We start from the raw sequence: 12,379 nt of genomic DNA, 5'->3' as shown, positions 1-12,379 counted from the left end.
CCAGGCGTGATTCTTTGGGCGGAAGCAGGGAACACATGAGAAGGAGACTGTATCCCTTGAAAGCTTCCCTTCAACACTACCCATGGTGTGTGCACAGGCAGAACAAGACAGTAAACTACATGAGCATCATTTACAAGTTAAATACAGAAGGTTTGATGTCCGTACCGTTACACTGACTGTTGCTCCGGGGCACAGTTCTTTAGGGATTATTATTGTGTACCGCTCCTTTCCGGTCAGTCCTAACTTGTCTACGTTCTCCTCTGGAAGGAACTGAAGGGGAATGACACCCATCCCAATCAAGTGGTTCTTGTGCATCTTCTCGTAACTCTCCGCTAGAACGGCTTTGACACCCTGCAAGTCAAGAGCACAATAGCAGGATTACACTGGCGATTTAAAACAGAATTCAACCCAGGGCAATTCTCACAAAACGTACAGAATCGAACTTTACCAGTAAATAAGGTCCTTTGGCAGCCCAGTCCCTCGAACTACCCAAGCCGTATTTTTTCCCAGCTAAAATAATCAATGGAAAGCCTTCCCTCTGATATCTTTCAGCCGCATCAAACACATCAAGCTGTAAAGATAAAAGACACACAGCTTCATGAAAAAAGGAGCATTCTTTTTTTAAAAAAAGAAAAATATTAACACTTTTACTTTTGTTGCAAAGCACCAATGACACCAAATACTTACCGTTTGCCCAGATGGGATATGTATCGTTTTAGGTGCAGCTTTGCCAATAAACTTATTCAGGAGCCTGATGTTAGCAAAGGTTCCTCGGGTCATCACGGCATCATTACCTCTTCGTGCTCCATAAGAGTTAAACTCACGGGGCGTGAGGCTAAGTTTAAGAAAATAATTCATACACAGTTAATATATCTTTGATTCTGTCAACGGTTGAATTTCTTGTTTCAATTAGGGTTATTGGTTTAAATGAACTGTGAGGGAGCGGATTAGAAGTAGCACAGTCATTAGCCCTAAAGTACTCTGATTTGAAGTACATAGGAAGAACATAGAAATTCATGCTGGGAGTGCTGCTCGTGGGGACCACGCAGGGGAACCACAAACACAGGACTAGTGATTTTCCACCCATCAGGTTCCATGTACAGACCTGCAGAATATCCTATTATACATGTTGATTGAGCTTCTACATGTTGTCTAGCTTAGTAACCCTCCCAGTGTTTAGAAGAAAAACAGACAAAAAAGCATAAATGGTAACTGCACGTCCATTCCAAGACTGCTCCGAGCACTCACCATTTCTCCCTTGATGAAGCCAACAGGGTAGCTTTGAGCTGGGCTTGTGAGTGAGGTTACTTTTCATTGCAGTCAGTCTCTGTACCAGCATTCCCAATAACTGTGCGTTTCTAGAGAGGGGTTTTCTTCACAAAGGGTAGTATAAATCTGGCATCCAAAGGATGTGGATGCTGGATCAATGGAACTTTCTAGATGGAGAAGGGTCGATTTCTGTCAGCTAAGGGTATCAGGGATGTAAAGCTAAGGCAGGTAGAGAGAGTTAGGCAGATCAGCCATAATCTTATTGAATGGCAGAATGGTTTCAAGGAACTGAGTGGCCTCCTCCTGTTCCTATGAACCCCAAAAGAAAAGGTCACTCCAAAATGTGCAAAAAGCTAACAGCTAAACACAGATGAAATGAGTTTGGTATCTTGCCATTTTGATGAGTGTTTTGTGATCTTTTATAAAAGGGATTCAATTAGGTTGGCTTATCTCTCTTCTCGTCAGAGAAGTTCAAGTGCTTTTGATCAGGAAGCTTGAGGGAAACCATGGGATCCAATGGGAGGTGGTGGCGTAGTGGTATTGTCGCTGGACTGGTATTCCAGAGACCCAGGGTAATGCTTTGGGGACCCGTGTTTAAATCCCACCATGGCAGATGGTGGGATTTGAATTCAATAAAAATCTGGAATTAAAAGTCTAACGATGACCGTGGAATCATTGTCAATTGTCATAAAAACCCATCTGGTTCACTAATGTCCTCTAGGGAAGGAAATCTGCCGTCCATACCTGGTCTATGACTCTAGACCCATAGCAACGTAGTTGACCCTTAAATGCCCTCTGAACAAGGGTTATTAGGGATGGGCCAGTATTTTTATTCATTCATGGGATAAGTATTTTTATTTTTTTTGAAAAGCACTGTGCTTGAAAGTCAATAAATTGAGAGTTAAGTGAAAATACTTTCCATGATTAAAAAATCACTTACCCTTTGCAGGTCAGGTATCTGGCAGCAGCACTATTACGGGCTATACTGCCTGCGGGGGAGATGTGGTCAGTGGTAACAGAATCTCCCAGATGCAGCAAGACGTGGGCGTTTTCAATGGACTGAGGACAGCTGGGCTCTTTGGTCTTCGGGTAGGAAGAAGAGAGGAAGAGAAGTTAAGTTCACACGTGACAGGTACGTAAACTGAAGGACATGGGCTTGATCAAGATTTGGAAGAGTGAAACTTAATTGGTACATGATACATCTTTACAGACGTTATCAGGTGGACAGAAACGGTCCTGCCCAATATCCTGCACATTCTAACGTTCCTAATCAGAAGAGTTAATGAAACAGCAACCCTGTCCCCACATAATCTCCTTCAGATTTCCAAGGTCCAGTTACAAGCAAGCACCTGGCAGCTGTTCTACTCTCAGCAGACTTTTAGACAAGAAATGGTAACAGGGCAGGCCAAAAAATAGAAAAAAAATACATGAGGGACAAAGTAAGATCAAGGGCAGTGACTTCTGCAACATGCAAATGTCACTCTTGTTATGGTACTGCTAGCATTTGGATCTCAGTTCTGGCAATAATATAACATTAGTCTAAAAACACTGAATACTTAGCCTACTGTGAATAAACTTCAAATTGTTAACTACGTTTGAAGTAAAAATATGGATTCAAATTATATGCACAAAAATACATAACACGCTCTTCCAGACGAAAAAATACCTTCTTATGGAATCTGTAAACATTAAAAAAAAACTCATGTTGGGAATACAATACGGTTTTAAAAACAGCACACATTCAAGTTCTCCAGAATCTTTCATACATCAAATTGCTGGAGTTTTTCAAAAAGGAAACAGAGAGGGATGATGAGGGCAATACTATTGATGTGGTGTACATGGGCTTCCAAAAGTCATTTGATACAATACCACACAACAGACTTGAGAGAAAAGTTATAGCTCATGGAATAAAAGGGACAGTAGCAACATGGATACAAAATTGGCTGGGTGACAGGAAATGGAGTGTAATGGTTAGAGGATGCTTTTCAGGCTGGAGGAAGGTTTGTAGTGGAGTTTCCCAGGGGACAGTATTAATGATCTAGGCCTTGGTGTACAGGGAACATTTTCAAAATTTGCAGACGATACAAAACTTGGAAGCATTGTAAACTGTGAGGGGGACAGTGTAGAACTTCAAAAGAACAGAGACAAGTTGGTGGAATGGCAGCTAGGTAGCAAATGAAGTTCAATGTGGAGAAATGTGAGGTGATATATTTTGGTAGGAAGAACATGGACAGACATTAAGAAATTAAGAGTACTACTCTAAAGTGGGTGCAGGAGCAGAGGGACCTGGGTGCATATGCCATTAAAGGTAGCGGGACAGGTTGAGAGAGCAGTTAATAAAGCATACAGCATCCTAGGGGCATAAAAGTACAAGAGCAAGGAGGTTATTTTGAACTTGTATAAGACACTAGTTATACCATAGTTGGAGTATTGTATACAGTTCTGGGTGCAGCATTTAGAACTATAGAAAATTTATGGTGCAGAAAGAGGCCATTCAGCCCATCATACCTGCCCCAGTCAAGAAAGGGTAAAAAGAAACTGGCAGCTCATTTTAATCCCACTTTCCAGCACCTGGTCCATAGCCTTGCAGGTTACAGCACTTCAGACGTAGACCCAGTTACCTTTTGTATGATTGGAGCATTTCAGCCTCAACCACCAACTTAAGGCAGTGAATTCCAGATGCCACCACCCTCTGGGTGAAAAAGGTTTTCCTCATGTCCCCTTCTACCAATCCCTTAAATCTATGCTCCCTGGTAATTGACCCCTCAACTAGGAGAAACAAGTCTTTGCTGTTTACCCTATCTAGGTCCCTCAATTTTGTACGCCTCAATTAGGTCACCCCTTAGCCTTCTTTGTTCTAAGGAAAACAACCCTAGTCTAGCCAATCTCTCCTGCTAGCTGCAATTTTCAAGCCCTGGCAACATTCCTGTAAATCTCCTCCGCACTCTCTCCAGGGCAATTATGTCTTTCCTATAATGTGGTGACCAGAACTGTGCACAAAATTCCAGCCGTGCCCTAACCAGCGTTTTATGCAGTTCCATCATTACACCCCTGCTTTCGTATTTAATACCTCACCCAATAAAGGAAAACATTCCTTATGCTTTCTTGACCACCTTGTCCACCTGTCCTGCCACCTGTGGACATGCACTCCAAGGTCTCTCACTTCCTCAACCCTTCTCAATATCTTCCCGTTTATTGAATATTCCTTTGTTTTGTTTGCCCTCCCTAAATGCATTTAAGGAAGGATGTGAAGGCACTGGAGAGAGTGCAGAAGAGGTTTACGGAAATGGTTCCAGGGGTGGTTCTGAGGGACCAAATATATCTGCACTTGGAGAGACGTGGATTAATCAGGGATAGTCAGCGTGGGTTTGTTAAGGGAAGGTAGTGTTTGACAAATGTGATTGAACTTTTTGAGGAGGTAACTAGGAGTGTTGATGAGGGTAATGCATTTGATGTGGTCTACATGGACTTTGGCAAGGTTTTTGATAAGGCCCCTCCATGGCAAGCTGCTCAAGAAAGTAAGAGCCCACGGGATCCAATGCAAAGTAGCACACTGGATCCAAAATTGGCTGAGAGGCAGGAAGCAGAGGGTGATGGTACAGGGATGATTCTGTGACTGGAAGTCTGTTTTCAGTGGGGTTCCGCAGGGCTCAGCGCTGGGGCCCTTGGTGTTTGTTGTATACATAAATGATTTGGACTTAAATGCAGGAAGAATGATCAAGAAGTTCGCGGATGACATAAAATTGCTAGGGTGGTAAATAGTGAGGAGGATAGCCATAAACAGCAGGAGGATATCAATGGACCGGTCAGGTGGGCAGAGCAGTGGCAAATGGAATTCAGCCCGGAAAGGTGCGAGGCAATGCACCTGGGGAGGGCCAACATGGCAAGGAATTACACAATGAATGATAGGACCCTGGAAAGTACTGAAGATCAGAGGGACCTTGGTGCGCATATCCATAGATCCCTGATGGTAGCAGGGCAGGTGGATAAGCTGATTAAGGCAGCATTTAGGATACTTGCCTTTATTAGCCGAGGCGTAGAATACAAGAGCAGGGAGGTTATGCTGGAACTGTATAAAATGCTGATTAGGCCACAACTGGAGTACTGCGTGCAGTTCTGGTCACCACATTATAGGAAGGATGTGATTGCACTGGAGAGGGCGCAGAGGAGATTTACCAGGATGCTGCCTGGGCTGGAGGGTCTGAGCTTTGAGGAAAGATTGGATAGGCTGGGGTTGTTTTCATTGGAGCAGCAAAGGTTGAGGGGGGACCTGATAGAGGTGTAAAAGATTATGAAAGACATAAGTAAGGTAGATAGGGAGGCATTTTTTCCATTAGTAGAGGGGTCAATAGCTAGGGAGCATAGATTTAAAGTAAGAGGTAGAAGACTGAGAGGGGAGTTGAGGAGAAATTTTTTCACCCAGTGGGTGGTGGGAGTCTGGAACTCACTGCCTGGAAGGGTGGTTGAGTCACAAACTCTTAAAGCATTTAAGTAGTATTTAGATATTCACTTGTGTTGCTGTAGCCTTCAGGGCTACGGGCAAAGCGCTGGAAAATGGGATTAATGTAGTCAGGTAGTCAGACAGGTATGGACATGATGGGCCGAATGGCCTCCTTCTGTGCTGCAGGTGCCTATGAGTCTATGGATGAGAAACTTCAGTTATGAAGATAGATTGGAGAAGTTGGGACCTTTTTCCCTTGGAGTAAAGGTGGCTGGGAGGAGATTTGATAGAGGTATTCAAAATCAAGAGGGGCCTGGAAAGAGTAGGTAGGGAGAAACTGTTCACACTCGTGAAAGGACTGGGAACCAGAGGGCAAGGATTTAAAATAATTGGCAAAAGAAGCAAAAACAATGAGAAAAAACATTTTCCACTAAGCGAGTGGTTATGGTCTGGAATGCATTGCCTGAGAATGTGGTGGGGGCAGATCCAATCAAAGCATTCAAGAAGGAATTAGATGATTGTTAATATTTGAAAAGAAACAGTCTGCAGGGTTGTGGAGAGAGGCAGGAGAACGACACGAGGTGAAATGCTCATTTGGAGAATCAGTGCTGATGGGCCGAATGGCCTCCTTCTCTGCAATATTTTAAATTAATCGATGAATAGGAATTTGTAACTGGACAAAATTGAACATTAGAAATGTTCAATGCAGCGAATCCTGCCTGGCTCATCTTTAGGTGGCCTGCAACCTGGCTCATATTTAGATCTTCTGTGGTGGAAAGCTCATGATTGGGGAACCTCATTTGTCTTCTGAGATAATCTGATGAGAAATATTTATTTTTAATTAATTCAGAGGATGTGAGCGTCGCTGTTAAGGACAGCATTTATTGCCCATCTGCGACTGCACAGAATCACAGTGCAGAAGAGGCCCTTCGGCCCATCGACTTTGCACCGACGCGTGAGAAACACCTGTCCTATCTACCTAATCCCATTTACCAGCACTTGGCCCAGAGCCTTGAATGTTATGACGTGCCAAGTACTCATCCAGGTACTTTTTAAAAGATGTGAGGCAACCTGCCTCCACCACCCTCCCAGGCAGCGCATTCCAGACCGTCACCACCCTCTGGGTAAAAAAGTTTTTCCTCACATCCCCCCCTAAACCTCCTGCCCCTCACCTTGAACTTATGCCCCCTTGTGACTGACCCTTCAACTAAGGGGAATAGCTGCTCCCTATCCACCCTGTCCATGTCCCTCATAATCTTGTACACCTCGATCAGGTTGCCCCTCAGTCTTCTCTGCTCCAACGAAAACAACCCATGTCTATCCAACCTCTCTTCATAACTTAAATGTTTCATCCCAGGCAACATCTTGGTGAACCTCCTCTGCACCCCCTCCAGTGTAATCACATCCTTCCTATAACGTGGCAAGAAGGTGGTGGTGAGCCATCTTCTTGAACCACTGCAATCCATCTGGTGTAGGTACAACCAGTGCTGAGGGAGGGAGTTCCAGATATTTGGCACAGCAGTGACGAAGGAACAGTGATATATTTCCAAGTTAAGCTGGTGTGTGACTTGGACAGCAACCTACAGGTGGTGGTGCTCCCAAGCGCCAGCTGCCCTTGTCCTTCTAGGCTGTAGAGGTTATGGGGTTGAAAGGTGCTGTTGAAAAAGATTAGTTGCTGCAGTGCACCTTGTAGATGGTACATACTGCTGCCACTGCGTCAGTGGTGGAGGGAGTGAATGTTTAAGGTGGTGAATGGGATACCAATCAAGCAGGTTGTTTTGTCCTGGACGGTGTCAAGCTTCTTGAGAATTGTGGGAGCTGCACTCATCCATCACACTCCTGACTTGTGCCTTGTAGATGGCGGACAGGCTTTGGGTAGTCAGAAGGTGAGTTACTCTCCGCAGAATTCCCAGCCTCTGATCTGCTCTTGTAGCCACAGTATTTATATGGCTGGTCCAGTTCAATTCCTGGATGTTGCTTCCATACAGCTTTTCGCCTGGACAGTCCTTTGCAGCTGTTTGACAGATGCAGCATGTGATACTGCTGCTGAATGAACGGTTTCCACCTTTAACATTCATTTTTGTATAAAAAGCTCCCATATCATCTACACAACTCACTCCTCTGCCAAGAGACACACAATCTGATCCCAGTGCATTTTTGTGAAAGGCTGTTTTCTGGTCAATCACCCAGGATGTTGTCTTTTTAATAGGGGGCAGGAGATGGTAACAACTGTGAACGATACCCCACTCCTGCAGACAGCCCTCCTGAGACTGATAAATATGTATCTGGTTAGGCTTCATTGGCAGTGTTACTGGAGACTAATTTGTTCTAGTCTACTGGCTAAAACCAGTTGAACAAGACCTTTGCTCCATATTAAAAACACTGCAGTCTTTGTAAACATGTTTAAATATGATTGGGTGGAGCGAGAAAGAGAGAGAAGGGGCGCCAGAGGGCGGGACGAGCGCGGGACTGGGGAGAGAGGGATGGGTTGTGGGGGGCAGAGAGACAGAGACTGACGGGGAGGGGGGGGGGGTGTTGCGAGAGGGATGGAGGGGGAGGGAGAGAGGGGGGTGGGGGACGGAATGAGGGATGAGAGGCGGGATGGACAGAGAGAGGGAGACAGAGGAAAAGAGTTCAGGAAAGAAAGGGTGTAAGGAGAGTTAAAATTAAAGTATAATAGCAAACAAAGGAGTAGCACTGATTATAGAATTGATATTACTTACAAATTTATCAAAAAATGAAGGACATCTGATATAGGTTGATTTTGAATCCCAGGGATACAGAAGCGACTCAGGAGCTTCCAAGGCATTCCAGCGATTATTTCCTTTCTAGAAAGAAAGTTAGCAGAGTTTCTGGTTAAAACAACTCAGACTTTCAGATTGTTTTAAAATAAAAAAAACATTTGTGAACTATGTGTAAGTCCAAAAGTAACACACTATAAGCAAAGGTTCCTTATTCAGCCATTCATTTTTCAAACACAAACAAAATACAAAACTTCAAGTGTTTTTGTCTATGATTTAGTATATCTACTAGAGCCATCGCCCAGTTGGTAAACAGAAGCTTTTATTTACAAGATGGTGGAAGTGTTGAGGGAATGAGACAATTCAGAAATTCAATCCTCTGAGCCACCTAGTGACTAAAGTCTGGAATTACATAGGGAAAGTCAACACTGCAGAATTATATAATGGAAATAGTTTACCAGAAAAGTCTGACAAGCAAATCATGATAAAAGGGAAAAAAGGTCAATGCACAGGAACCACTCACCCTATGTAGCATGTTAGTAGGACTAAGATGAGTCCTCTCCTGTAGGGTTTAAGCTGATTACTATAAGCTGTTTCTACAGGCAGGCTATAATAGATATACATTCCTTATTTATTGATGGATTGGTTCCACTGTTCTCAGCTGGGGACCCTTCAACAGGTCGTTCTAAGTGTTTGGAGCTGATTCTATGCAACTACAAACATACAATGGGGCTGTTGCAATAAATGTTTAATCATCCGCTACATGTTTATGGAGAAGAGCCTTTTTAAGTCCTGTATGGTTAAGAGAAATATCGTTTATTTCTTTCGTTCTGGGTTTTGTTCAAAAGGTTTTTGGAGCTACACCTTGCATGATAGTGCACAAAAGCCAGCATGAAGCACCGAGGGGAACATGGCACACCAGATGACTCTGTGGCAGTAGACAGCCAGGGTTGTAAACAGCCAAAGTTATAAAGGCGAGATTAACATTGAAGTTATGCAGAAGAAGCACTGCTGTTGTTTTAACATTAAGGAGATTTGGGAATCCTGTATTTACTGCAAATATATCACTTGCACTGGTTATGGTTAATTTTTTAAAATTCATTTACAGGATGTGGGCTTCGCTGGCTGGGCCAGCATTTATTGCCCATCCCTAGTTGCCCTTGAGAAGATGGTGGTGAGCTGCCTTTTTAAACTGCTGCAGTCCATGTGGTGTAAGTACACCCACAGTGCCAGCGACAGCGAAGGAATGGCGATATATTTCCAAGCCAGGATCGTGAGTGACTTGGAGGGGAACTTCCACGTGGTGGCGTTCCCACCTACCTGCTGTCCTTGTCCTTCTAGCTGGTAGTGGTCGTGGGTTTGGAAGGTGCCGCTGATGGAGCCTTGCAGTATATCTTGTAGATGGTATACACTGCTGCTACTGTGTGTGGTGGTGAAGGGAGTGAATGTTCGTGGATGTGGTGCCAATCAAGCAGGCTGCTTTGTCTAGGATGGTGTCAAGCTTCGAGTGTTTTGAGAGCTGCACTCATCCAGACAAGTGGAGAGTATTCCATCACACTCCTGACTTGTGCCATGTAAACAGTGGACAAGTTTTGGGGAGTCAGGAGGTGAGTTATTTGACACATGATTCCTAGCCTCTGACCGCAGTATTTTCATCACTAGTCCAGTTCAGTTTATTGTCAATGGTAACTCCCAGGATGCTGATTGTGGGGGATTCAGTGATGGTAATGCCACTGAACATCAAAGAACGATGGTTGGATTCTCTCTTGTTGGAGGTGGTCTTTGCCTGACACTTGTGTGGCGCAAATGTTACTTGCTACTTGTCAGCCCAAGCCTGGGTATTATCCAGGTCTTGCTGCATTTGGGCATGGACATGGACTGCTTCAATATCTGAGGAGTTGCGAATGGTGCTGAACATTGTGCAATCATCAGCGAATATCCTCATTTATGACCTTATGATGGAAGGAAGGTCATTGATGAAGCAATTGAAGACATTTGGGCCTAGGGCACTACCCTGAGGATCTCCTGCAGTGATGTCCTGCAGCTGAGATGACTGACCTCCAACAACCACAGTCATCTGCCTTTGTGCTTGGTATGACTCCAACCAGTGGGGAGAGTTTCCCCCCTGATTCCCATGACTCCAGTTTTGCAAGGGCTCATTGATGGTCAAATGTGGCCCTGACGTTAAGGGCAGTCACACTCACCTCACCTCGAGAGTTCGGCTAAGTGGCCCTGGCGGAACCTATACTGGGTATCAGCGAGCAGGTTATTGCTAAGCAAGTGCCACTTGACAACACTGTTGATGACCCGTTCCTTTACTGATCATCGAGAGTAGACTGATGTGGCAGTAATTGGCCGGGTTGGATTTGTCCTGCTTTTTGTGTACAGGACATACCTGGGCAATTTTCCACATAGCCAGGTAGCCATTGCTGTAGCTGTACTGGACCAGCTTGGCGAGGGGCGCGGCAAGTTCTGGAGCACAAGTCTTCTGTACTATTGCTGGAATATTCTCAAGGCCCAAAGCCTTTGCGCTATCCAGTGTCTTCAGCCATTTCGTGATATCACGTGGAGTGAATCAAATTGGCTGAAGACCGACATCTGTGATGCTGGGGACCTCCGGAGGAGGCTGAGATGGAGCATCCACTCGACATTTCTGGCTGAAGATTGTAGCAAATGCTTCAGCCTTATCTTTTGCACCAGAGCACTGAGCTCCTCCAACATTGACGATAGGGAGCCTCCTCCTCTAGTGAGTTATTTGTCAACCACCATTCACGACTGGGTGTGGCAGGACTGCAGACCTTGGATCTGATCTGTTGGTTGTGGGATTGCTTAGCTCTGTCTATCACTTGCTGGTTATGCAGTTTGGCATGCAAGTAGTCCTGTGTTATAGCTTCACCAGGTTGGTACCTCATTTTTAGGTATGCCTAGTGCTGCTCCTGGCATGCTTTCCTGCGCTCTTGATTGAACCAGGGTTTATCCCCTGGCTTGATGGCAATGATAGAGTGGGGGATATGCCAGGCCGTGAGGTTACAGATTGTGTTCAAGTACAATTCTGCTGCTGCTGATGGCCCACAGCGCCTCATGGATGTCCAGTGTTGAGTTGCTAGATCTGTTTGAAATTGATCCCATTTAGCACGGTGGTTGTGCCACACCAAATGATGAAGAGTATCCTCAATATGATGTCATCTCAGTCTCCTCAGCGACTGTGCAGTGGTCACTCCTGCCGATACTGTCATGGACAGATGCATCTGCGGAAGGCAGATTGGTGAGGATGAGGTCAAGTATGTTTTTCCCCTCTTGTTGGTTCCCTCACCTAGTCTAGCAGTTATGCCATTTAGGACTCGGCCAGCTCGGTCAGTACTGGTGCTACCGAGCCACTCTTGGTGATGGACAGTGAAGTCCGCCACCCAGAGTACATTCTGCGCCCTTGCCACCATCAGTGCTTCCTCCATGTGGTATTCAGCATGGAAGAGCACTGATTCATCAGCTGTGTGAGGGCCATAAATGGTAATCAGCAGGAGGTTTCCTTGCCCATGTTTGACCTGACGCCATGAGACTTCATGAGGTGTGGAGCGGATGTTGAGGGCTTCCAGGGCAACTCCCTCCCGACTGTATACCACTGTGCCGCCACCTCTGCTGGGTCTGTCCTGCCGGTGGGACAGGGCATACCCAGGGATAGTGATGATGGCGTCTGGGACACTATCTGAAAGATATGATTCTGTGAGGATGACAATGTCAGGCTGTTGCTTGACTAGTCTGTGAGACAATTTTGGAACTAGCCCCCAGATGTTAATAAGGAGGATTTTGCAAAGTCAACAGGACTGAGATTGCCATTGTCATTTCCAGTGCCTAGGTCATGCTGGGTGATCCACCCAGTTTCATTCCTTTTTTGTTACTTTGTGGTGGTTTGTTACAACTGAGTGGCTTG

The 12,379-nt window shown here is 45.1% G+C and overlaps 1 protein-coding gene across 3 annotated transcripts in view; it reads right to left on the bottom strand.

The window, feature by feature from the left end:
- Window positions 1-12,379, bottom strand: part of ireb2 (iron-responsive element binding protein 2) — a 53,033-nt gene that overhangs the window by 3,909 nt on the left and 36,745 nt on the right. For all 3 annotated transcript variants that reach the window (XR_005941833.1, XM_041178301.1, XM_041178300.1), the window contains exons 17-21: window positions 8,434-8,538; window positions 2,210-2,352; window positions 688-835; window positions 449-571; window positions 166-351 (exon numbers count right to left, since the gene is read on the bottom strand). Coding sequence is in view for 2 of the 3 variants with exons in the window: in XM_041178301.1 (XP_041034235.1) it covers window positions 166-351; window positions 449-571; window positions 688-835; window positions 2,210-2,352; window positions 8,434-8,538 (705 nt within the window). In the remaining variant the exon portion in view is untranslated. The remainder of the gene's footprint in view (window positions 1-165; window positions 352-448; window positions 572-687; window positions 836-2,209; window positions 2,353-8,433; window positions 8,539-12,379) is intronic.

Source organism: Carcharodon carcharias, chromosome 32, assembly GCF_017639515.1.
Source record: "Carcharodon carcharias isolate sCarCar2 chromosome 32, sCarCar2.pri, whole genome shotgun sequence".
NCBI classification, from domain to species: Eukaryota; Metazoa; Chordata; class Chondrichthyes; order Lamniformes; family Lamnidae; genus Carcharodon; species Carcharodon carcharias.
Note: the sequence above shows the minus strand (reverse complement) of the source record. Positions and strands in the feature narration are given on the sequence as shown.